The sequence below is a fragment of the Syngnathoides biaculeatus genome, chromosome 12 (genome assembly GCF_019802595.1).
Source record: "Syngnathoides biaculeatus isolate LvHL_M chromosome 12, ASM1980259v1, whole genome shotgun sequence".
NCBI classification, from domain to species: domain Eukaryota; kingdom Metazoa; phylum Chordata; class Actinopteri; order Syngnathiformes; family Syngnathidae; genus Syngnathoides; species Syngnathoides biaculeatus.
In genome coordinates, this window is record NC_084651.1 from 7915931 (window position 1) to 7940636 (window position 24706).

A 24706-nucleotide genomic window follows, 5' to 3' on the forward strand; every position below is an offset into this window, starting at 1 on the left:
AAAGTGCATGTCACCGACACAGCTGCAGCGGCGTCAGTGGGTAAAATGATTGTACTAATCATTCCGCCTGTTCCCTTGAAATACTGGAGTACCCTCAGTCAGGAGCGCAACAATAACGTCCACGCAGAAATGCTTCGGATAGACTTAACGGCTCGTACAGGACAGGAGTGAAGGCTCAACCTCGGAATCCCTTTTTTTCCCCCCCCCGCCAATGCTGGTTGGTACTTGGAAGGCAAACTATGGCTTCTAACTGGATGGACTTGATAGCGGCGAATGGAAAAAGGTGGCGCCGGGCTTTGAAAAAAGGGACGCCGCCGGGACGGACGGACGGGGCCGGACGGCCTACCAACGCCCGCTGACGCTGGCGATGTCGGCGTGGAACTGACGGGACAGGCGACCGCTCGCGCCGCCTTCCAAGAAGGACGACCGGATGGGGGGCTCGAATAGCTTCCGCCGGTTCTTGTTAAGTTCTGAAATGAGAGTCCACATTGGAAGCAAGTTTAGCAAAGGAAGTCAGTCCGATATAGAGTACCTAAAACCCTACTCGCAGTTCACCATTCACAAGCTATTTTTTCCTGCGAAACTTTATCTCAGCCATTGGCCCGGAAGTTTCGTTCCACAACCCTACACGGTGACACAGGATGGCGCAGAAGCCCTCGGCTGATAGGAAACTACTAATGTGGTACATTTTTACTCAGAACCCGATCTTACAAATTTTCTGAGTTCTGATCATGGTTGATTTTTTTTTGCCAGCAAAAATTTGACTTCCTCTCACATTCCGAAAACTTGGTACTAAGTTCATTGATGACTATCAGGTGTGTCAAACTCATTATGGTTTCCCTCTGAAGGCCGTTGTAATTGTAAAATCATATCAATACATGGTTGCCTCATTATCATAATTTCCGGCCTACAAGCCGCGACTTTTTTCACATGCTTTCAACCCTGCGGTTTATGCGGTGATGCGGATAATTTGTGCATTCTTTCTAACGGCTGGAAGGGGGCAGTCCAGCGGAAAAGGTACGAATGACACTGGTGCCGAGGAAGTGGCTTTTACTGGCTCTGTAAGCGCTGCGCTAGCGTTGTGCTAGCGTGTTGGTGCTGTGTTACTGGCATGTCTCAGTGATATTTACCGGTAAGTTTTATTTTGACTACCCCTGTTAGCGCTAACGCGGCACTAGCGTCAAACTCTTTCTGTGCACCGTCTTTCTTTGTAAATATCTCTTGTTTCAATGTGGGCACTTGCGGCTTTTACACAGCTGCGGCGTATGTATGTACCAAATCGTATTTCCTTTACAAATGGACTCAGACAGGCTTCTAACCAGGTGCGCTCTGTAGGCCGGAAATTATGGTAAACATTTTTCGTGGGAATCCATGGTGAAAGAAATGTTTTGGTTTCTGCCACGAGAGATTTCACACAGGACTGCTAAACACATTAACCAACACACTCGTGAATATGTAAAGATAAGATTACATGCTGACTGTAAAGCAGTCAAGCAGTACTGCAAACTCACAGAAATAGTATTTTTAATTTTTTTCATTTTATGAACTGGTTTATTATTTTCTGAAATCTGAAGAATATTTGTTTTCATTGGACACCACCGATATTGAAAGTATTTCTTCTCTGACTGACGGTCTTTTTTAACCCGCAGATGATGCATCGCTGCTTTGATTTTGCCCTTGAGACTAGCTTGTAAATTTTAGCGTTAGCACTAGGGGGGCGCTAGCGTTAGCATTACCATCTTTCTTTGTAAATATCTCGTGTTTCAATGTGGGCACTTGTGGCTTTTACACAGCTGCGGCGTATGTATGTACCAAATGGTATTTCCTTTACAAATGTACTAGGTGAGGCTTATAACCAGGTGCGCTGTAGGCCGGGAATTACGGTACATATATACAAAAAAATTTAATTGAACCAGTTTTGAAACCAGAAGCCAGTAGAACATTGTTTGTTGCACTATTAGTTGGCTTATTTTGAAAGGGGGTATGCTTGCCATTTCTTAGTGCTATTAACAAAAGACTTATTGCCATTTTGGTATATTAGCAAAAAAGTTGACATCCGAGATTTGCTTTCGTGGACCACATAAAATGGCCCCCAGGCTCTGAGTTTGGCACTTGTGCACTGAATTGTTCACAGGTGTGAACGCGAGTGTTAACGGTGGTTTGATGGAACTGACTAGTGACCGTTCTTCGGCGGCCCCCGCCTCTCGCACAAAGTGAGATGGGATAGGCTCCAACTCACCCGTGACAAGCGTTGCAGAAAAAAAAAGAGATGGATTGAAGCGCTTGTATTTTTCACACCATATTCCCGTACACACTCTCCTGCCTTACTGCAGTCCAAATCACTGCTTCTACACAACTGTCGAGTCCAAAAAATGACATCACTGACCAAGAACGACACCCAAACATGAGCGTTGGAGCCGCTGTGTCAACAGAACAAAAGCAACATCAGAGAGCGGAAAAATACAAAAACAGACGCGCTGATCCGCAAAGAATGTAAATGAATCCCTTTTACTGTAATCTTGCTGCTGCAAACAAATATTACTTACTTTATTTTCCATTGACTGAACACGATCCGCCATTACTAATGCTAACACGTCATAGAAATATTACCGTGGCAAGGATTAGATAGTATCCAGCCATTCATTTTCTAAGCCGCTTATCCTCACAAGGGTCCCAAGAGCCAACACTCTACAGCTGCGCCACTGTGCCGCCCCAGGATTAGAGAGGATAAGACTAAATTAAGATAGGATCTTTGTCACAAACTTCTTTTACAAGGTATGGATGTACTGTATTTTCCGCACTATAAGGCGCACCACATTATAAGGCGCACCTTCAACGAATAGCCTATTTTAAGACTTTTTTCATATATAAGGCGCACTGCATTATGAGGTGCATAGAATAGATGCTACAGTAGAGGCAAGAGTTAACTTATGCATCCATTATATGGAGTTGCACTAAAGGCTCAATATTGATCCATATATAAGGCGCACCGGATTATAAGGCTCACTGTCGGCTTTTGAGAAAATTAAAGGCTTTTAGGTCCGCCTTACAGTGCAGAAAATACGGTAATTGAACAATCTGCACAAATGATTATTAACACGCCTTCAGAACAATAGAATTTGACGTTATTGAAATACCTGAGATGGCCAGTAGCATTTTCCTGCGGGCGCCAAACGTAGTGATGCCCAGTTCCTTCAGGTCCTGGTCGGTCAGAGTCAGGAATGTCTGGAGGTCGATCTAGAATCCACATCAAGCCAGTTTAATGACCAGTTTCAGTGACACAAATGTCAGCCTACAGTATTAAAAACTCAATGAAGAAGTTAAGCGACAATTTTTTTTTTTCATTAAAGCAAAATTCTCCATCTTTGCCAAACATTTTGGAAAACTGGACACTTCCAACTTCATGGGGAATTTGATGAAAAAACATTTTCTGTTCACAAGGTCCATAAAGGCATGCTTGGATTAGTTTCATGAGGAAGAACTTGACTTCGACGCTGATATCAAGCTCATCAGTCAGAACTAGGCTCTCCTTAATTAGGAAATGGGGAAAGACACCTGTTTAGACGGTCTTCCGAAAGAGTGTGAGCTGTTATAGCTGCACAAAAAAAAAAAAAAAAAAAAAAAACCTTCTTCCATTTCCCGACTCATTTGTCCCCGATACGGGCATTGCATATCGCCCCTTGCTTACCTCCTGTTGTTGGAAGACGTCGGTGTACTTCCCCAGGCCCAGCTTGCTGAAGAGCTCGGGCAGGTCCGAACCTTTGAGCGAGGAGTTGAGGCTGCAGCCGTTGCTGCCCGTCACCGACGAGATGCAGTCCATGTAGTTGCTGCTGCTCAGGTAATGTTCAGCGGCTGTCCGCCCAAAATACAAAGGGAAAAAAATAATTAAAAAAAAAAAAAAAAAGAAGAAAAAGTTAGCTCCTAGCAAAGAGGTAGTTGTAGTAAAAATTGTATTTTTCATACATTCTTCTTCTTGTTTGGATGTTTCAATTATAGAACATAAATGGGTTAGGGTTAGTGAGTGGTGTAATCATTATGTAAATAGAATATTGGAATTTACATTTATTTTATTAAAATGGAAGAAATGTTTGTTGATACTATTTGTCCTCTCTTAGTCAGCCCACACCCCAAAAAGTGATGGAGGCCAATTGCCATGGCAACCGTGCAGAGAATTGAGCTCACTGACCAAGAGTAATGATGCGGAATGGAGAGCAGCTGTCACCCGGGGGCAACTTTAGCGCAAGAGCGAGAAGCCGTCTATTTCGTTTCAGAGCACATAACCAACACGTAACTTTACGGATAAACGAACCTTTAACAACTATCGTGATCACTGATAATAATAAGAATGAATATAATAAATACACAGGAATAGTAACCAAGCTTCGAGGTAAATTTTGTACAACTGCGACGGAAACCTGCTGCTGACCAGATTTGTTCTGCTTCCTCTTGGGGCTGCTCACGGCAGCGGGGAACTCGGCGTGGGCCTGCAGCCCGTTCGTCGAGCCGTTCCTCTCCCGCCAGTTGTCCGAGTCGCTGCCGTTGGCCACGCCCTCCCGGCTGCCGGCGCGGGACAGGGACAGCGGGGAACCCTGAGGGAGGAAGTTCACCCAAACGTCACAGTAGCCAAACGCATTTGAAAAGTCAATATCGGGTATAGAGGGATTGATCGGTAAGGTCCAAAGGGGGCGGGGGGGCGGCATACCTCGTAAGTGGTGCTCATGCTGGGCTTGTAGGGCACGTGATTGGCTCTCCTCAGCTCCTTGATGGTTTCGGCTGGCATGGACTTGGAGAAACCAAGACCGCTCCAGGTGTTAGTCGGGGTCCGCACCTCTGTCACCACGGGCTTCTTCAACATAGCTGCGTGAACACGTGTAGCATATTGGATGGCGCCAGTTAATTTTATCCCAATTTCCCCCAATTTTTTCAAGATATATTATTTTTGCAATGTGAGAATAACAACAAAGTGGTACCTTGACTTGTGAATTCCTCAATTTCTGAGTTAAAATTTTAAGCTAGGATTTTTTTTTTTTTTTACATACACACTTGCTCATGCAAATAATTAAAAGGTACCAATATATAAGGTGTGATAAAATATGTATTTGAGATTTTGACCACTATATTTTTAATTGTATTTGTACAGAACTAAACTTATAACAACATTGTTCTGGGGTTAGCTTTTATGCTAAAGTGCCAACTTTGACTTTTAAAATGAACAGATGAGCCTGGTCATTTGCAGATTAGGTAGAAAATATAGCTCAAATATGTATATGGAAACATGAAAACAAGTGCTTGATGAGAATACAAGAATAAATCATTCCAATTTTTAGATGGCATTATTCACGTTTTATTTAATTACAATTAATGAACCAATTATTTTAATATATTAAATACATTTTTGATGCATATTTTTTTTCAATCATTTTATTGTTGACTATAAATCGATTGACCAATTTCATGAACCATTTTAATTATTACAGTTATGTTTCATTCAACTAATTATGTCATAAAATTCAGTTCAGTTCTATGTAAATGGGAGGGGCAAAAGCAAAGGAAACTACTTGGCGTTATTACACATCTATAAACAAATGGGGCACAGCTAATACAAGGCAATGCGTTCTTATTGGTTGATTTAAAGAGCCATTGACTGACATCTGAAAATGAAGATACACACACACAGATGTTAACTCACCTTTGGTTGCCAGAAGCTTTTTCTGTTCGTAGTCAAACGCCTGTAAACAAAAAGTATTCATCCTTGTGATCGAAAGTCCCGTTTGTGTTTTTGTACGCACAGTGTGCCTTTGTACTCACCTGCATGTTAGCGAAGGAAGTCTGCGGGGCCAACCTGATGCGCTCCCTCTCGCTCTGCTGCGCCGCCCTCTCGGCCGCCCGCTCGCTGCCCGGCGCCCTCTTGTCGGCCACGGGGCTGTCTGACGAACTGGACTCGGCGTCCGACAGGAGACAGTCGGAACTGCGCGGGAAATGCAAATTTTGGGAACAGAGACAAATTGCACTGCAGAACTCCGTCTATAACATCAATTTCCTGTCGCTCATATATACACAATATATCTGCCAATATTTAAACACATCTTATTTCAATTAACATATTACATTTTAGTTGACTGATTTATGCTAAACTGCATTTCATATTTTGGCTGGATTACACTAATGTCCTTTACTTTGGAGTCACCCAGTCCTTCGTCAAAGGTCTCCATCCGGCTCGAAATGTGGCCGCTAGGCTCTTAACTGGAACACACAACCGGGAGCACAGCAACTCCTACTGTGGCCTCTCATCACAGTCTGCCAGGCCAGATTTTGTGTAAACAATCACTCAAAGGGAACGGAAGGACCGCAGTGCACCTTTTTGCTAATATGATGCAGTTTTTATGCTGAATACGAATCTTAAATCCGTTATGGAGGAAACATTTTATTTGCAACAAATGATCACACATTGCTAGATTTGCCGGAAAAAGACGGAAATGAAGCGGAAACAGCCGATGAGGGGCGTGACGTAGGACATTGTGACAACAACATGGATCCCGGAGGAAAACACTGCAAGAACGCCGATGAGTTTTCCGACAATTTGAGGGATGAACATTATTCGGATGCTTTATGAAGGCGTTAAAGGTAATCAATTTAAGTAGCTGGCGATGAAGAAGCCGACAGCAGTCAGACCCATTGTGGAGGATATGCCTCGTGTTGGAAATATCGACTGGTAAGCGTTTGTGAAGCTCTTTTTTGGTTTAGTTCGTCATCAACCGATAAATAGTAAAGGCTTCGATATCCTTAACGTACATACCAAGTTTTCGGTCGTGTTTGGAAATTATGCAAACGCCGCAGATTTTGTGATTTGATACACGACAACCGCGGCAACCACTTTGCGTGTCAAAAGCTTGTTACTGCACCAAAACACGCAGAAGCCGATAACGTATTCTAAGTTGGCAAAGAAGTAATAATATAATAATATAATGCTGCTTTCTTTCAGCTTGTCCCGTTAGGGGTCGCCACAGCGTGTCATCTCAGGTGAACGCTCATATTTGTTTGGCGTCGTTAATAATAATGCTAAAATAAATAATAATAAATAATTTTCAAGGATTGGTTTTAGCTTACAATCACTGAGGAATTCTCGAAACTAATGGGTTTTTGTTCGACTACCACCTTATTGTCGATCCAAAACAGCCCATCCCAGATTTTGTGACATCAGAAGGTCTCCCCACGAAATGAGTCGTTTTGCAGGTAAGAGAAACAAGGTCAAAGTTCGCGGACTTTAAGTCATAAACACCTATATTTTTTGGTTAATAACAACAAACAGGGTATGCATTTTATGGAACAGTTGAACATAAATTGTTGTCTGGATAAGATAATTTGCATTAGGGATGACACATTCCATACACTTTAATTCGGACATACTGTAGGTGGGAATTCTTGGTGCCCTGCAGGAGCTCCACCGCTTGGCGTTTTCCCGACGACGTTTTGCACGAGGCCAGCATCTGCTTCAGCTCGCTGCCGCTGGCCGAGTGCGAGGGGCTCCTCGGCATGCCCACCTCCACAAATGTGTCCGAGCCTGGGCGACATAAACAGACTGCGTGAAAAGTCCCGGCAGATCTGTGGATTAGTGAAAATTCAGCAGCTGTAAAGCGGCTTTCCGCTATATGCTGTGCAACAGGATGCGTGAGAGTTCACATGCGTGCAATCAACGCTGTATGAATATGCATTTCAGTTTGGCACGGGCCAAGAAAACGAACATGATGTCAGGCGATCTCATGGAGCTCTCGGGGGGGATTCACGATGGAACGGCCCGCCCCGAAAAAAGCAAAGCGGGGGCGGGCGAGCCAGTCCAAACACTGTGAGAGAAGGGAAAACGTGATGGAAGGATGGAAGCAAGGAGGGAAGGATGGAAGGAGAGGAAACCTGCCCGTGACGCAGCAAGTCACCAAGAAGACGGCTTCGGTAAACACGTGAGGAAAAGGAGACGCGTGAGAGAGAAAGATTCGAGGGGGAAAACCGCCTGCGTGCACCGCGAGGAGGGCAGAAGTTAAACGGTCTCCTCTTGCACTAAATATACACTGCGAGGTTAAGAACTGCATAGGGAAACGAGTTCATTCGAGGTACGTATTCTTCAAGGGGCTTCAAAACCTACACTCATCTTTTGATGCTACAAAGTTTGTGATTTATATGAGATATGCATCCCCCCCAATTAAATTCCCCAGGTGTCTTTCTCGGAGAGCTATGGAATACTTTTTATTGTTTATTCCACAGATTATGCCATCAACAAATAGAGCAATCAAGAAACAAAAAGCATTTTTTGAAGGACAAAATGTGCATGTGAGGTGCAGGTATTATCATTGTCCACTTGGGGTCACAATTCCAAAGTGTATTATCTGTGACTTTCGATGAATTTTGCTTTAAAATGCGGGGCCTGGTCTGGTGAGTGATGTGGGCGCCAGCGAATGAAAGCGTTAATTGTGAGCTCAAGTAGAGGCTGGCAGTTTAAACGGCTATCCGTTGACCTGTCTGGGCGTCAATTTGCGGGCATCGGGTATGAATGATTATTACGTGTTCATTTTGTTTGGTCAATAAAGGGCAATACAATAGGTGCTAGCTATCAGCGGTAGGCTTCTTCAAATTAGCCAACATTGGCCCTTTGTGTTGGCGATGGAAGAGTGTAAAACAGTTCAGCTTTGCCAAGCACATTGCAAAATATATTTTTTACAAAGGAAAATAATCCAAAACTCCAAAAAATTTGCTTCACCATTTTGTTATTTTACTTTTAGGGACCAGTCTTTTCTCACTCAAGTTAGCCAATCTGTAATGACACTCTCCAACTCTTTTAGGCAGTAGCTCAAATATATAGATGTACGCATAGACATATTGCCAAGTAATATTCCTTCTTAAAAAGTGGGCAGGCACATTTGTATCCACTCAATTAAAACAAGTATTTCGAGCCCGCTAAGGCGGAGGTGGGACTGCAACGGGGATGCGCTCTGGGCCCCTTCCTGTTTGCGGTCGTAATGGATAGGCTGACAGATGAGGAAGACCAAAGAAAAGGTTGATGCATGTTGTGAAGGAAGAAATGAGGACTGTGAGTGTTAGAGAGGAGGATGCACGGGATAGGCTTAGATGGATAAAGATAACGCTCTGGCGACCGCTAACGAGACAAGCCGAAAGGAATAGAAAGAAGAAGATTTTGAGCCTGCTAATGAAAGTAGTAGAATCAGTTTGATAGGAGGATAAAAGAGGCCGGATGTATGCCGGAACTGACCCAGACCTGACCCAGAATACAACAACATCTGCAGAGTGTGTTTATACGGCACATAAATTACACTTCATATTTGAGCAGCACTTTGGTTCTGGTCTACGTAATGACACGTGATGCAACTTGGACAGGGTCAGGCCATTTTGACCTGGCTGATATTTGAAGTAATATTTCACAAGCTGACCGAATGACCGTCACGGAGGGAAAAATAAATAAATCAGAGAAAAACAAGAATAAAGAGTATATAAATAAGTATCACTCACAAATTCAGTTTGATGAAAGCAATCGAATGTATACTTTTTATTGGGATTTAGCTGAAGTGAATTATTTGATTTGTGTTTTCTCTATTAAATGCGAAATGTTGTTTATGTATTTTAGATATGTTAGGACTGCATGAAGCAATTTGAAAGTCCTTTCTGTGAAGAGTGAAGTGTAAATGAAATGTACTTACTCACTTCCCAACTTACTATATTACTTCCACACAATTATCTGAACGTTGAAAATGAAAAAAATGGTGCCTTATATGTGTACAGCATGTAGAAAACTATCATACCATATATAATACTGACCTAATAACAAATATGCACAATTTAAACAATAGAGCTTCATGTGAAACAAATTAATATACTGCACCACAACGTGGCATTTTGAGATCATATTTGGTAAAATATAGGAGAACCAATCACAAGCCTCTTTAGGCTTTAGAAGGAGGAAATAATATATATTACATAAATAATATTAATTAAGAGTCACTCATGGTGTAGTGGTACACACGCCTGACTTTGGTGAGGGCAGCATGGGATCGATTCCCGCTCAATGATGGTGTCGATATCTGCCCTGTGCGCCTTTCACCCGAAGCTAGCTGGGATTGGCTCCAGCTTTCCTGCAACCCTTGTGAGGATAAGGGGCTTAGATAATGACATGGCATATAAATTAAAACCAGAGCTGTTGTGGCTATTTTACAAATGTGACTAAAATTGTAATCATGGAAAGTTCCAAACGCACTTGCAATTTCGTTACACATTTTCTCCTAGTAATGTAACAGATTACAATTCCATAACTTTTGTAATAAAATGACCTTAACTGAAATTAGTTAGAGCGGCAAAAAGCGGCAGGTTAAGGACTTTCAAGGTGTGTGGTGGAATGCGATGAGTTACCTTCATCGGCGCTGGACTTGCTCGACAGTGGTTCCGATGCACTGTGTCCGCTGCCCTCTTGGACCGAGTCGCACGGCGCTGGACTCAAAACCGTTTCAGCGAGTGACGCGGTGGCTATCCTCCCGTAGACAGACGCCGGATGCTGCGCAGGAGGTGCAAAGTCAAGATATCAAACAAAGCTATTTCCAAAGGACACGTCGAGTTGAGAAAATGGGCTGACCTTAACGTGACCGTTGAGCGCGCAGGCCGCCTTGGCGCAGTCCGGGACGCCGTTGGGCTGCTTGTCGATGGGCGCCAGGCCCGGCGGAGGGGAGGGCGTGCTCTGCGTGTAACCCTGCACGCCCGACAGCAGGATGCTGCTCAGGGTGGCGTGGGTGGCCGGGTGAAGCATCAACTGGGACGAGAAGGCTGAGGAAGCATAACAAGACAAATATTTACAAAAAAAACCCATCCATCTATTTTTATTTTGTTCTCATTAGGGTGGCGGGGTGAGCTGGATCCTATCGTGAGTGACTTTAGGCGAGAAGCCGGGTACCACCCCGAGACTCGTCGCCAGTCGTAGGACACATAGAGACAAACAACAATTAACGCTCAAGTTCAAAACGATAGATTGCTTATTGTCTTGAACGACAGACCTTGGGTGCTGGTAAGCGAGCTGGGCCAGAGGGAGGGCGTGGGGGCGCTGGGGCTGGGGGCCTGCAGGGGGCTCATGGAGGAATTTAAGGTGTTTAGGACGGCGTTGGGGGCCGCCGAGTTGGCCAGCGAGTGGGATGCCGTTGCACCCAGGAAGCCTGCGGGGAAGATAAATAGATTAGCGCTGGGCGGGTCAAAGTCCAACCATTTTTTTTCCCCTTGAACTAATCACGTTAAACCAAGACCTTTGGGAAAATAATCTCACTCTTCCTGCTCTTGAACAAAAATTCCATTGAGGCAGCAGGCAAGTGTGAGCAGGAATTTCTCGCATCCCCGCAAGGTCACTACCTAGCCGACGTGTCTCGGTGCCCAGAGAAGCCTTGTTATTGAGACAATGTGCCGTTGAGTGCTTTAACCTAAACACAGCGTATAAAAACACAAAGAAGCAGGTCTGCGGCTTTTACAAGGGGGCTAGTTTGGCTGCGGGAATGAGGCACGGGACTCCGCTGGCAGGCCGCACTGTAATCTGAGCGAGAGAAGCATGTAGCAATTACTAACGGCCAGGATGTGGGCCCGTCCACAGCTTCAGCCACCAACTTTAAACCAGTTCTAGAACGCCGGGCCTGCACGGAATGATATTATTTTTTTTGTGACTGATTATTTTCAATAAATTTACTTGCCTCCCTTTTTTATTTGGCAGGAGAAGCGAGGTCATGAAATGTACATTCAGTGGGTTTAAACGGCTAACACGGCGTATTCTCTTTTCTCAAAAAGTAGAAACTACAACAGGAAGACTTTAGGATTATTGAGAGGAAAATAGACAAGAAAAACCAAGAGAACAACCTTGATCAACATTTTGTGCGTGAAAATGACCCTTAGCTAGGAGCAGAAAACCGTCTTTGGATTTTTTGGTACTGGTTTTCTGTCCAATAAATGACTTTCGGGCGTTCCGTCGTACATTCGTGATTGATGATTTTTGGAGCACGTATTCTCCATTTGGTTGGAAATGCAAAGTAAATGAGCTCTGAAAAAAAACTCCACTTGATTTAATCCTTTCCCTGTTGGGTACCATTAAAAAGGAATTGGATTTGTGCACTGGCAAAGATGAACCTGAACGTTTACCATGCATGTGGAAAGTATTCACGGCGCTTCCCTTTTTCCACATTGTGTTATGTTACAGCCTTAATATATTAAAAAAGGCCAGGTTGTAATTGCTGCCAAAGGAATATTAACAGTATCCAGCAAAGGCTGTCATTTTTCAGTTATTTTCCATTCATCTTTTTCACCGGTTAGTCCCATTAGGCTGGCGGGTGACCTGGAGCCTATCCCAGCTGACTTTGGGCGAGGGGCGGGGTACCGCCGGGGCTGGTCACCAGCCAATCGCAGGGCATAAATATACAAGCGAGCATGTACACTCACATAAAATCTCGGAATGTTCAATGAAGCGAAGGTGCATTTTGAGGGAATATGTGAGGAAAGAACGGGAGAACATGCACACTGTGAAGCCGCTGTGCTAGCTTCTTATTTATTTATTTATTTTCACATTATGGCCTGCTGTGTGCAGGATTTTGCAGGGGCATAAAAAAATGACTTCAATATATTTTGGAATGAGGCTATAATGCAAAATGTGGAAAAAGTGAAGTGTTGAGTTCCACTTTCAGGATGCCCAGTCGTTAAAATAAAAGCAAAAGTGGCCATTTGGTGGGTTATGTCCCAAGAACAATCTACTTGTGAAAACTTTATATGTCTTATTAATACCTAGGCTGCTGAGCCCCAGACCAGCTGAGGCCAGGATGTCCAGGCCAACGGGGCAAATGAGAGACGGCGAGGGGACGTTGGGCGCCGGCGGGTTCAAGGCCACCGAGGGCGAGGAGCAAGACACACCATTGCTCTCCAGGCCCAGGAGGAACTTCCGGGCTTCGTACATGTTTACGGCGTTCCTCTCCACACTCTTGACTATTACAGACTGTATAAAAAAAAAAGGTTGAGCGCACATAAAAACGATCAAGTGTGTGAGAGAACAAGTGAGGAGGACGGGAGGGTTTGGGAATGTTGGACGCAGCGATAGGGAGTGAAAGGGAGGACGAGGGGGGAGACAAACAAGATGGAGAGGAAGGAAGGGGGGAATTAAGAAGAGATTAGAATGACAAACAGCGGCAGGCAGTGTGGGAGCAACATTTTCAACGATGCCTTTTTTTTTCTTTTTTTTAGCACATCACGCTCATTTAGACACACGTCGAAATATTCATGAGAAATTGTTCCTCCCTTTGACGTCACATTCAGGCAGAAATGTCAACAATAAAAAAGGAAACCTGAGAGAAACCTGGGGACAATTATCACACACAGTTGAATTATGCGCAATCATCACACCACAAATTGCTGCACTATCCAGTCTTTATTTTACTTTTTATTTGATTTTTTCTTTTTTACAGATCTTCAACATGATTAAGTGACACAGGCAAACCGTAACCCTATGATAGTGGCTGCAACAACAGCAAGTTTTTGAAATGCTGCTTACGATGATGCGGACAGGATTGGAACATGTAACAGAATGGGGAAAATATACTGCAAAAAAAAAGCATTACGGGGCATGTTTTGTTACATTATTATTTTTTTGGGACATTACAGAACATGATTTCCTTTCATTTGTTTCCAAATAAATTTCTAGTTTTTAGATCATTATGTGAAATCACCAAAAGTGATCTAGATCTGGAATAAATCTGATTTTAATTCTATTTTTTAATATCTTGTGTAAACACAGCAAATTTGGATCATATCAGAATCAGCTTTATTGGCCAAGTGTGTAAAAACATGCTCGTACTGTATATGATTTGCAAAGACATTATATATTTTTGTATTTTTTTTTTGCACATTTTACAAGATCTAATTTTAGAAATGGTAAAAAAAAAAAAATCTTATTGTTCAAATGACATCAGGCGAAAACAACTGTGGACTAATCCATCAGAAACGGAGAGCCGCAACGTTTGCCAGTTAGAGCAAATTAACACATACTGTATTCTCCTCGGCTGCATGAATACACGATATAAACGTATTCATAAAGATTCATAGAAGTGAAAGTCACACACTCCTACTTATCAGAAATTTTACGGAAAATTCATCCAAGATGCGTTCTAGAGAAATATTCAGGTCAGCGTGGCCGTTTCCAGCCAAGTGACAAGCTCGGCTTTCTTGGATGTCAAACACGCATAAATGCAGACTAACTGAAATAAAATCAAATCTTTACATTTTGCCAGTCGTCTAAAAACAGAATCCAAAATCTTTGCTTTATGACTGTGCCAAAACGCTGAGGGGGTGGGGTGTGCTTGGACGGGCCTACTGCTGTCACCTCGTTAACATATTTAAGTGAAGGCTTCTTAGGCGTGTCGGGAGGGGGGTGGTGGTGGTCTTGGAACAGTGTTTGGCATCTTCCACTAGTTTCAGTAGGTCAATATGAGTTAGGCACTCTGCCCCAGGCCCACTCAAGTACAATTGGGGTGTCTGGTCTGCTCCAAAGTAAGCAAAACAGGCATTGGAGGAGCTTAACACATACTCATCGCTGATTTAAAAAAAAAAAAAAAAAAAGGATATGGAGCGAAAATGCACTCCGACCTTTGCAGGTGAACTTCATTTGAACTCTCCCAGTTCTGAGGACTGGGGTTCAAATCCCGGCCTCGCCTGTGTGGAGTTTGCATGTTCTCCCAATCCCTGCGTGGGTTTTCTCCGGGAACTCCGGTTTCCTCCCACATCCCAAAAACATGCAACATTAATTGGACACTAAATTGCCCCAAGATGTGATTCTGTGTGGAACTGTTGTGAGGACAAGCGGCTCAGAAAATGGATGGATGAATGGATGGATGGATGGGTGGATGGATAGATGGATGGATGTTCATCCCTTCATTGTTTCTGTGCTTTTTCCCCCCATTTGCATTTCCTGGTTCAATCTGAATTGAAATGATGCTCCTCACCATCCTGAAATTTCAACTGAAGGCCCAAAAAAATGCCTTTATGCAAATAGTTTTCTTCTCCCTCTCCATTTTGATATTGGCATTGTTTGTTTTTCTTCTTTAGAAACTTAAGACCATGTTGGCATCCATAAGTCTAAATTTCACTGCACAGAGGAAACACATTTCCCTAGAGTTCATCCCATAATGACCACTTTGGATCCACACATGTATTAACCAAGAATATCTGCATCTAAGTCATCCCGAAGCACAAAAACGGAGTCGGCCGGTCCTCTTTGCTTTGCACACAGCATGAGTACAGAACGAGGTCCTCTAAAGCGACAGACGCTGATTGAACACGGCACCATTCCCTTCAATTTCCCCTTCCTGCTTTTTTCCGTTTTAAATCGCTCGCATACCGAGACGTGAGCCGTCAACATGTTTGTTCAATACAATCGGACAGAGCGACGCCGCCCTCGCTGGCCTTTGAGGACGCGAGACGCTCGAGATGGAATGTTGGACGAGGACCATACCTTGCTGGGCTGCTTCGGCTTGGGTTTGATACTGATGAAGACGTCCAGCTGCTCCATGAGGGCCGTGATACACTGCGGCTCCACCTCCACGTCCTCTTTAATGTCGAACATTAGCACCAGCGGCAGGCAGCCCTGAGGAGCAGAAATGTACAGTACTCACTTTTGCAAGTGGAAATGTTGCAATTATGTGGGGGAGTGTCCGTTGCAAGACATTTCCAAGGAGATTTTGGACATGGTAGCCTTTGGCATCCTTCTAGTTCTTCATCTAAGCAAAATTTCATTCAGGTGTTTTGGCCAGCGAGTGCATACATATTTGTTGTGCACATCATGTCTCCGTCGTTCTATTAAATCAGCACCCGGCAACAACGGCATAAATCCTCGATGCTATTATCACTTGTAGACTGGGAGGTAAACCCAATCCAATAAATCCTCAGACTCCCCGGTGGACTTTTTGCATCTTGGGTTTGGGGAAAGTCCGCCAAGCGCAATATGCTTCACATTAACACCACCGCAAGACCACGGACATCTATATTTTTGGGGCAGAGCGCTGCATGGCCGGTGCTCCTTTTGCGAGTAGGTGTAATTAGCAGCAGAGGAGCGCTGCTCCTGAAGGGCTCCGGACCGGAGCTGTAATCAACAGTTTGACTGCGAGTGGCCAAATCACAAAGTACGCTCTGACGGGCAGGACTCCCCATCCCGTGCGTCCACTTGACGTTTTATTTTTGGGCCTTTCTGCCTTCTCCACGTTTTGTTTTTGGTTCCCTCGACCTCCCCCGCCTGCCCCTTGGCCACATTCATAAAACTGTTTTTCTTGCTGCTTCTCCAGTTTCCAAAGCACGAGAAAGCCCTGCTCAGTCGCCACAAAAGCTCTGGCGTTTGTTAAGTGTCCTCCACGGCAAATAGGCGGCCATAGGAAGGAATTAGCTGACATTATGCTGTCGTCTGCAGCCGTTCAGATGACACGTACCGCGGGTGGGCAAAATTTGACGATCCAGCCCACTCAGAATTTATCTTGTACAAAACTTATGTAATCTTTGTAGCATTGATTTTTTTTTTTTGCTTCAAATTTGTTAACTAAAATATATTATGAGATATTTCTTTTCAATTTTATTCATGTTTTAACAAATGTGGTTAGTTAACTTATGAATATTTTCCATGAAAAGACGATGCTGTATTTAATTTAGTATTCAAAAAGGTTGGGTCACTTTTTAAAGCGCATTAACAATGTATATACTGCATTTCTCGTAAATTAAGTAAAAAAAAAAACATTTTCCTTAAAAAATAAAGACATTCCTTTGAAAGGTAGTATTTGTATATAAGTGTGTGTTTTTTTAGGACATTTCTCCAGGACCCTAAAACTTTTAATGGTAATGTATATCTCAGTAAAAAAAAAAAATCATGAATTACTAATTTTAATAATTTATTAGATTATTTCTTAAAATAATAGAATATTTGACATGCACATTTAAAAAGCAAAAATTTAAAATCAAACCTGGCCCCTCAGCACACCCCAGACTTAGTAATTTGCCAAAAAGGACTTGATGATGAAAGGCCAAAATAGATTTGCCTCAAGGACATCCTAAAAAAATGTGAACTATAAAGCACTGAACGAGCCCAAACCAAATAGACTAAAACGAACTCGGAATTGCTATCTGCAATCCGAGCAAACCATTATCATTAGCAGCAGTCAAGATAATGTGTCTAACTAGCGGCTATGTGGCAGCTTAATAGTCGCTGTTGAAATGCGCATGCACATTTCAGCAAAGCGCAGCCAAAGCAAAGGCAGCCAAGGCTCTTCCCAAACCCCAAAAGGTCATTGTGGTTAACGTCCCGAAGGCCGCGCATCCCTCGCATACCGAGCTGATGTTAGCCCGACTGTGACATCCATCACAGCTACCACACAAACTGGGGAATCAGAATATGGTCGGGATAGATTCCGGTGCCAACGCGTGGCCACAAAAACAAAATCTCAGAGGTTGGAAGTCATTCCTGGTAACCGAAATACGCACCATGAGGTACTGCCGGGCGAGGCACACCGACTCGATGGTGCCTTGGATGTAGACGGTCGACTTCTTCTGGGGGCTGTTGGGGTCGGGGAAGTGGATCTGGGCGCCCGTCCTCTGGGTGATGTGCTTGATGTTGCTGCCGTTGCGGCCTTTCATGAAAAGGTGGTGCTGGGGGGCGATGTCCAGGTGGGTGCTGACCGAGATGGTGCTCACCAGGCTCCCTGCCAAGTGCTCCAGCAGCAGCGCCGTGCCGCGCTGCAAAGGAAAAAAAAACAACAACGCTAAAACGAATTCGTGCAAAAGAATTGAATGAAAACGATTACTGATTGGCCAGAAATAAGTTGTGTTTGACCTAACAAGGTCCTCGGAAGAATTAGGGCTACTGTTCCGAGTTGAGCGTAGAAAAGCTCTAAACTAAATTACTGTTACTTTACCACCGATATAAATATTGTATCAACACTAAGGTTATTCTTTCTGGCAAGAAAATTAATAATTAAAGCTGATTTAGAAGATGGTTTCGTTTAGATCTGTGTCCACACCGCAATATAAAATAGCCCATATCCTTGAGAAAATACTCCCGTTTTATAACGACTTTGGAAAACTCGATATCTGTCCACGAGTTGAGGAGACTCACTCGGCATTGTTTCTCCGCGACGCAAACCATCGCTCGGCCTTGTAAAGCCAGGCTTTCCCGTCCTGCGAAGGGGAATCCATCCCCACGCACCGTGGCCAGCGCAACACGGCCAATCGGCGGTGGGTTTGGCAATCCTCGAAGGTAATCCCAGGGTCTCGCTTGCACCGCATAATAGCGCTCACACATTCCCCTAATCATGTCGGCCTTCGTCTGCCCTCCTCACCCTCTCTGACCTAGCGCAAACTCGATGACGTTTGTAACACATTTACTAAACAAACAGTCTTGATTGAACTCAAATACAGAAATATGTGACTGCGAACGTAGATGAAGAAACACAAACCCAATTCCAATAAAGTCGGGTCATTGTGTTAAACAAATGTAAACAGAATACAATGATTTGCAAGTCATGATCAACCTATATTTAACTGAGTACCCTTCAAAGACAAAAGATGTAATGGAAGCCACCCTGTTGTAACACGTGCATAATGTGGTTTGGCATTGTCTTCCCGAAATAAGCAGGGGGCATCCATGAAAAAGATGATGCTTGGATGGCAGCATATGTTTCTTCAAAACCTGTATTCACCTTTCAGCAGTAATGGTGCCTTCATAGATGTGGAAGTTACCTATTTCATCGGCACTAACACAGACCCATACCGTCACAGATGCTGGTTAACGTCCGTAACAATCGGGATGGTTCGTTTCCTCTTTGGCCCGGAGGACACGACGCCCACAATTTCCAAAAACAATTTGAAATGTGGACTCTTCAGACCACACAACACTTTTCTCAGGCCCAGAGAAGCCTGCGGCATTTCCGAGTGTTCTTTATAAAGGGCTTTTGCTTTGCATGGTAGAGTTTTAAGTTGCAATTATGGATGAAGCGCCGAGTTGTATTTACTGAGGTTGGTTTTCTGAGCCCATTTGGTGATATCCTTTACACATTGATGATGGTTTATGATACAGTGCTGCCAGAGGGATCGAAGGTCACTGATATTCAATGTCGGTTTTCAGCCTTGCCGCTTGCATGTCGTGATTTCTCCAGATCCTCTGAAGCTTTTAAGGATATTATGGAAAGTAGATGATGAAATTTCTAAATTCCTTGGAATTGTACGTTGAGGAACATCGTCCGTCCTTAAACTGTTAGACTATTTTCACACGCACGTGTTGACAAAGAGGTAACAATTCCCGCTCAGCGATGGTGTCGATATGTGCCCTGAGATTGACTGGTGACCAGCTCAGGGTGTAGTCTGCTGTTCCCCTGATGATTAGCGGTTTGTAAAATGGACAGTATTCTGTTTTTATTTGTTTAACACGACGTCCCAACTTCATTGAAATTGCGTTTGTACATATTGAACATGGAGACTTGGAAATGTAGTCGCTGGCAAACCGTTATGAGATCCGAGAGGCTCTGTGAAGTTCCCGGGCATGATTTTCCGCCGAGAGGGATGCGAAAACTCAGACAGGCAGAAATCTGCCTTGGCCAGTTGAAGAAGTACAGTATGTGTGTTTAGTATAAGCATGTACACGAGAGAGGGCAACGCTCGTCGTGCTGCAGTGCGAGTGGGCTAAACTAAAAGGTTTAAGGTTGCACGGCCCCCGGCGGTGGAGTTCACGCCACCGAACAATCTCTCAGCACTCTCTCGGCTGCAGGGCGCTAAGAAGTAATGAGGCGGTTTGTGCGGGAAAAAACCAGCAATGCTGACGGTGTTGGTGGCCACAGGAAAGAAAGATTCCTTCGCAATGCGACTTGCCAAGTAAACGGGCGGGTAAGAATGCATAAATGGCTGCGGACAGGAAATGAGAAGATCACAAACTGAGGTCCCCGCAACCTTGGGGGTTCACAAGTTGGAGCTTGGACGGGGATGGGGGGGGTCTCCAAAATAATTTGTCTTGAACAAAAATAGAATAAAGGACGATATAAAAAAAGACAACTTTTTTTTTTTTTAAATACCGTAATTCCCGGCCTACAGAGCACACTTGGTTGTAAGCCTCAACCAGTACATTTGTAATAGCCCTGTCACACCATGACGTTCTGGTCAGCGTTCTATAGCGTTTGAGGAAACGTTGGTAGTCCCCATGGTGGCCGGGATAGCGCCAGAAGAGCGTTGTTTGAATGCTAGTGAACGTCAATGATCGCTGGGAATTGGCAGTGAACGCCGGTCGGGAAACATGCACAAAAAGTTCTCACCGAGACCAGCGTTCATCAACGTTTAATTTTAAACACTGCAAAACGTTCAAGAACATTCGTGGAACATTTTACTAACGTTCGCCGAGCGTTGCGCGCGTTTGGCTGTCGTTAGTCAGTCGTTACTGTAGCGTTACTTGGTTGTTACTTAATCGTTTGTTTTGCAGTGAACGACTAACAGGCGACCTGTCAACGACCACTGAACAATCCCCTAGCGCACACAGCGTGTAACTAAAGTCAAACAAACGTCCTTTGGCGTCCATTGAGCGTCATTCGAGCGTTTCCCGAACGTCCATGCATATGGGTATATATAAACCGATTGCTTTGCATTCTTATTTGCAGCGCGAGTTGCTGAAGTCCGCACCCCACCTTTTTTTCGTCTAGGCGGCATGATGCTGACGGTTCAAACTCACAAGAACAACTGAAGTGAGTATGAAATTGCCAACATTTTCGTTCCCGTTCCACTGTAAAAATGACACGGCAGCAAAACGCTATTCTGTCATTATTCACCCGTTTAGTCACACACTCAACACGCTCGTCTAACTTTGACAAATCGCTCGTCGCGCGCCAGTGACACGTTAGCACACGCTAATGGTTTTTAGGGGTATCTTATTTGGTCGCTGTTACACGCTTCTCATACGTTAGACACACGTTAAGTCATGCGTTAGACACACGTTAATCACACGGCAAATGTGTCATCCGCGTTTGAGAACGCTGAAAAATAGAACGATTGAAATGTTCAGAGAAGGTTGACCAGAACGTCATAGTGTGACGGAGCCTTAAAGGAAATACTATTTGGTACATACTTAGGCCGCAGCCGTGCAAAAGCCGCAAGTGCACACATTGAAACAGGCATTGAAGCATAACATATTTACAAAGAAAGACCGTACACAGAGAGTTTAACGCTAGCGCCTTTGTGTTAATGCTAACGCTAGCCCCGGTTAAAAAAAACATACCGATAAAAATCACTGAGACACGGCAGTAACACGCTAGCACAGCGCTAACAGGGCCGGACCGGTAAAAGTCACTTCCTCGGCACATATATTCCGCCGGTCTCACTCTTACTTTTTCCGCTCGAGTGCGCCCTTTGCGGCCGTTAGAAAAAAATGCACAAATTAGCTGCATCCCCGCATAAACCGCAGGGTTGAAAGCGTGTGAAAAAAGTCACGGCTCATAAACTGGAAATTACGGTAATCTGTATTTACTGTACATGCTGTGGTATCTTTGTGTTGGATGTACCCCTGGTCGGTTGCCGGAGTCACTTCCTTTGTATTTGTCTGTTTGACTGTTGGATTCATTTAATTTTCGGCATAAAATGAATCAGCGACAGTTGCTTTCCTGGCCCACATGCAAGGGCATTCCAGTACCTTAGTTACATCATTTTTATTTTGACTTTTTTTTACACTTCTCTCAAGCAGCGGCTTACGTGATGTCCAGTTCTGTTTGTAATAAAGAGCAAAAAAAAATAAATACATAAAAATGACCACACCAAAAAAAAAAAAAAAAAAAAATCTAAGTTGGAGTATTCACACATACAGGTGCCACTGTAAATTATGATATTTTAAATAATAAATGGCGGGGCAATAAAACAAATCTGACAAACCAGTTGCTACTCCCTAAAAGCTCCGGTATGATTGTGACGTATTAGCACATAAATCTGACCTCCCCGCATCAATAAAGTCGTTTCTCATCAAGAACATAAAGTATCATTTTTCAAGAATGTAGTATGAACATTCTTTAAGGAATGTAGGCGTCTTTTCCACAACCAAAGGTGTAATATTTTGAAAATAAAGCTGTATTTTGAAATAGTTTCACATCAATCTGACATTCTTTCCTTTTTAAACTTCAGCTTTACAACATAATATTACACTTTATTTTGGAAAAAATACTATAAAAACTAACCCTTGTAAAAGGCTAAGACTTTACCTGAAAAGAAATTGTAAAAAAATATGAATTTCCTATCATGACATTTATAGTGTTTCTCGAAAGCACGCAATTTTTTAATATCTATGGAGATTAGAGTACACATGGTAGTTGTTTATAGTTAAATTGCTGGCAGGCTTATTGGGGGCCTCAACCCCAAAACTTTGAAACTTTTGTCTTTGGCGTCTCGTGACTTTACGATTTATTCTATTCATATCTGTAGCAAATAAAAAAAGACTCAAATCAGCAAAATTATAAAAAGAAGCCATTCAGCATCGAATCGCACGGTCAGTCCTCACCTTGACGGCGTTGGCGTTGTTTTGGGAGCCGCGCACCACGCCGGTGGCTCTGTAGAGCCGAGTCGGCGGTTTGAAGGACACGGCGAGGTTGTACGTCTGCGAGATGGCCTGCACGCCCGGCGAGCTGGGGTCCGACTGCATGATGGCCGGCAGCTCGAAAGACAACACGAGAGGGAGCAGCTCCTGCAACAAAAAAAAACGAAAATTGACTTTTCATTCTTTGTGCACAAATAGTTGCGTCACTGGAGTGGCTACCAAATCATCAAGTGGGAAATTAAACGGGCAAATCCAGTGCTTTGCATTAACAATATATCCAATAGGTCATGTAATATGTACTTTATTTTGACGATGTGATGTAAAATCCTCTCTCATTTAATAGTGTTTGGGGAAGATTTTTCATTTTTTTATCAACAATTACGAATTTTTAGGGGTGCTGTCATTTTCGCGAGTCACATGACCTACGTGCGTGGATGTGATGTTGTTACGTGCCGCAACAAAGGCTCGATTACATGGGACAGCATTTATGCCTAGCGCTGATTTCTCGGATTGATCCTTGTCTGATGAAGATATAGCAGTATCGGTTGATCGGTGAGACGGAGGAATGCTTTCATACACAGCTGTGAACGGTTCGGCCGATTGGTTGATTGGGAAGATGGAGGAAAACTTCCATCCTGGAGTTGAGGTAGTCTGCCCCCCGCATAACACGTGTCACTCACGTCTTTTTCCTCCAAATTGTGGAGGAAGAGCCGACATTGAAGGATCCAAAAGTGACGTCGCTATGGCCGCCACAAGCCAGTAATTCTGTGGTAACTTTTCTGACACCTCCCGCTTGAAACCCACAGGTGCATGTCCTCTGTCCCGCGCACGCACGGGCTTGGGATCGGGCTGCCGGTGGAGAGCTCAATTGCGCAGCGGCAGCGGGTCCTGGTTAATTCCGATAACGAACGAGACTACGGCATGCTAACTAGTTTCGCGGCCCGTATTCCTCAGTCTTCCTGATCAACTGATACTGCCATTTCTTCATCAGATGAGGATAAATCCGAGAAATCAGCGGTGGGCATAAATGGTGTCACATGGAATTGAGCCTTTGCTGCCGCACGGTACACGTCACATCCGCGCACGTAGGTCAAGTGACTCGCGAAAATGGCAGCGCCCCTGAAAATTTGTAATTGTCGATAAAAATCTTCTCAAAACACAAAGAAATGAGAGAGGATGTAATATCACATTGTCAAAATGGAGTACATGTTACATGACCTATTGGACACATTATTAATGCAAACCAGTGGATTTCCCCTTTAAAGTGAATGTTTTGCCATCCACCTATTTCTGAAAATGTTATCCGTTAAGTCGTGGTACATTTTGTAGCAAAAGTTGTTTAGGCTGCAAGTTAGTGGGGATGTAATTCTGGTTCAGGTTTGCTGGCTAATGCAATCGTTCTGTTCTGATTCAACAAAAATAAATGAAGCCGACTTTCTGCAAATAAACGTCTGTCATTACCGAAAATATGCTGCAGTCTCTTCAACTTTATAGCATTTGAACTACGAAACCAAAGTTTTCTTGGAACCCAGGGGGATTTTTGCCTGTTGGTCCTCAAACATGACTTTTTAAATCACTGCGCGTCACCGCAGCGGCAGCGGCAGATATCAGTGGTCCAACAAGTAACGCACATCTACGATACCAACTCACTCTGTGTTAACTTATGCGTGCCGTTACACAGTGGAAAAGTGCAAGTTATGGACATGCACACATAAAGAAACACAGAGTTCTCTAAACATGGGCTGTCGGGCGGGATGCCACGATGGGTTTGGCTTTCAGCTAAGGGCAAGCAGCATGACTTGCTCCCACCAACGAAATGCTTTCCTGATCAGTCCCATATGCGCTTGGCCTTGGTTTTGCGTCACGCTTCCACGCTCGCCCTCTGAGGGATCGAGAAATTTAGGTCAGGACAGAAAGGACAGCCGGATGCGTGGAATGAATGAAGAAAAGGCCGACTTTTACAGTTCCAGCTGACCGCAGCTTTACTCCAGACGGAGTACCTGGAGTACTGTTTCAAGTTGAAAACGTGGGTGGAATACCTCAGTTTGGGATAAAAGACGCTGGAAAACGTAAATATCTTTGAGGTCAGGCGATCTTTCATCACCTGCC

At 43.9% G+C, this 24706-nt stretch overlaps 1 protein-coding gene across 3 annotated transcripts in view; it reads right to left on the reverse strand.

The window, feature by feature from the left end:
- Positions 1 to 262: 262 nt before the first annotated feature.
- Positions 263 to 24706, reverse strand: part of LOC133509879 (protein bicaudal C homolog 1-like) — a 78905-nt gene continuing 54461 nt past the window's right edge. For all 3 annotated transcript variants that reach the window (XM_061837312.1, XM_061837313.1, XM_061837314.1), the window contains 15 exons: positions 22562 to 22744; positions 17527 to 17778; positions 15518 to 15649; positions 12802 to 13009; positions 11046 to 11201; positions 10631 to 10818; positions 10411 to 10552; positions 7408 to 7561; positions 5809 to 5968; positions 5690 to 5729; positions 4703 to 4857; positions 4427 to 4589; positions 3689 to 3852; positions 3138 to 3237; positions 263 to 470 (listed from right to left, as the gene is read on the reverse strand). In XM_061837312.1, coding sequence (XP_061693296.1) covers positions 343 to 470; positions 3138 to 3237; positions 3689 to 3852; positions 4427 to 4589; positions 4703 to 4857; positions 5690 to 5729; positions 5809 to 5968; positions 7408 to 7561; positions 10411 to 10552; positions 10631 to 10818; positions 11046 to 11201; positions 12802 to 13009; positions 15518 to 15649; positions 17527 to 17778; positions 22562 to 22744 — 2325 coding nt within the window. In that variant the 3' untranslated portion in view covers positions 263 to 342. The remainder of the gene's footprint in view (positions 471 to 3137; positions 3238 to 3688; positions 3853 to 4426; positions 4590 to 4702; positions 4858 to 5689; positions 5730 to 5808; positions 5969 to 7407; positions 7562 to 10410; positions 10553 to 10630; positions 10819 to 11045; positions 11202 to 12801; positions 13010 to 15517; positions 15650 to 17526; positions 17779 to 22561; positions 22745 to 24706) is intronic.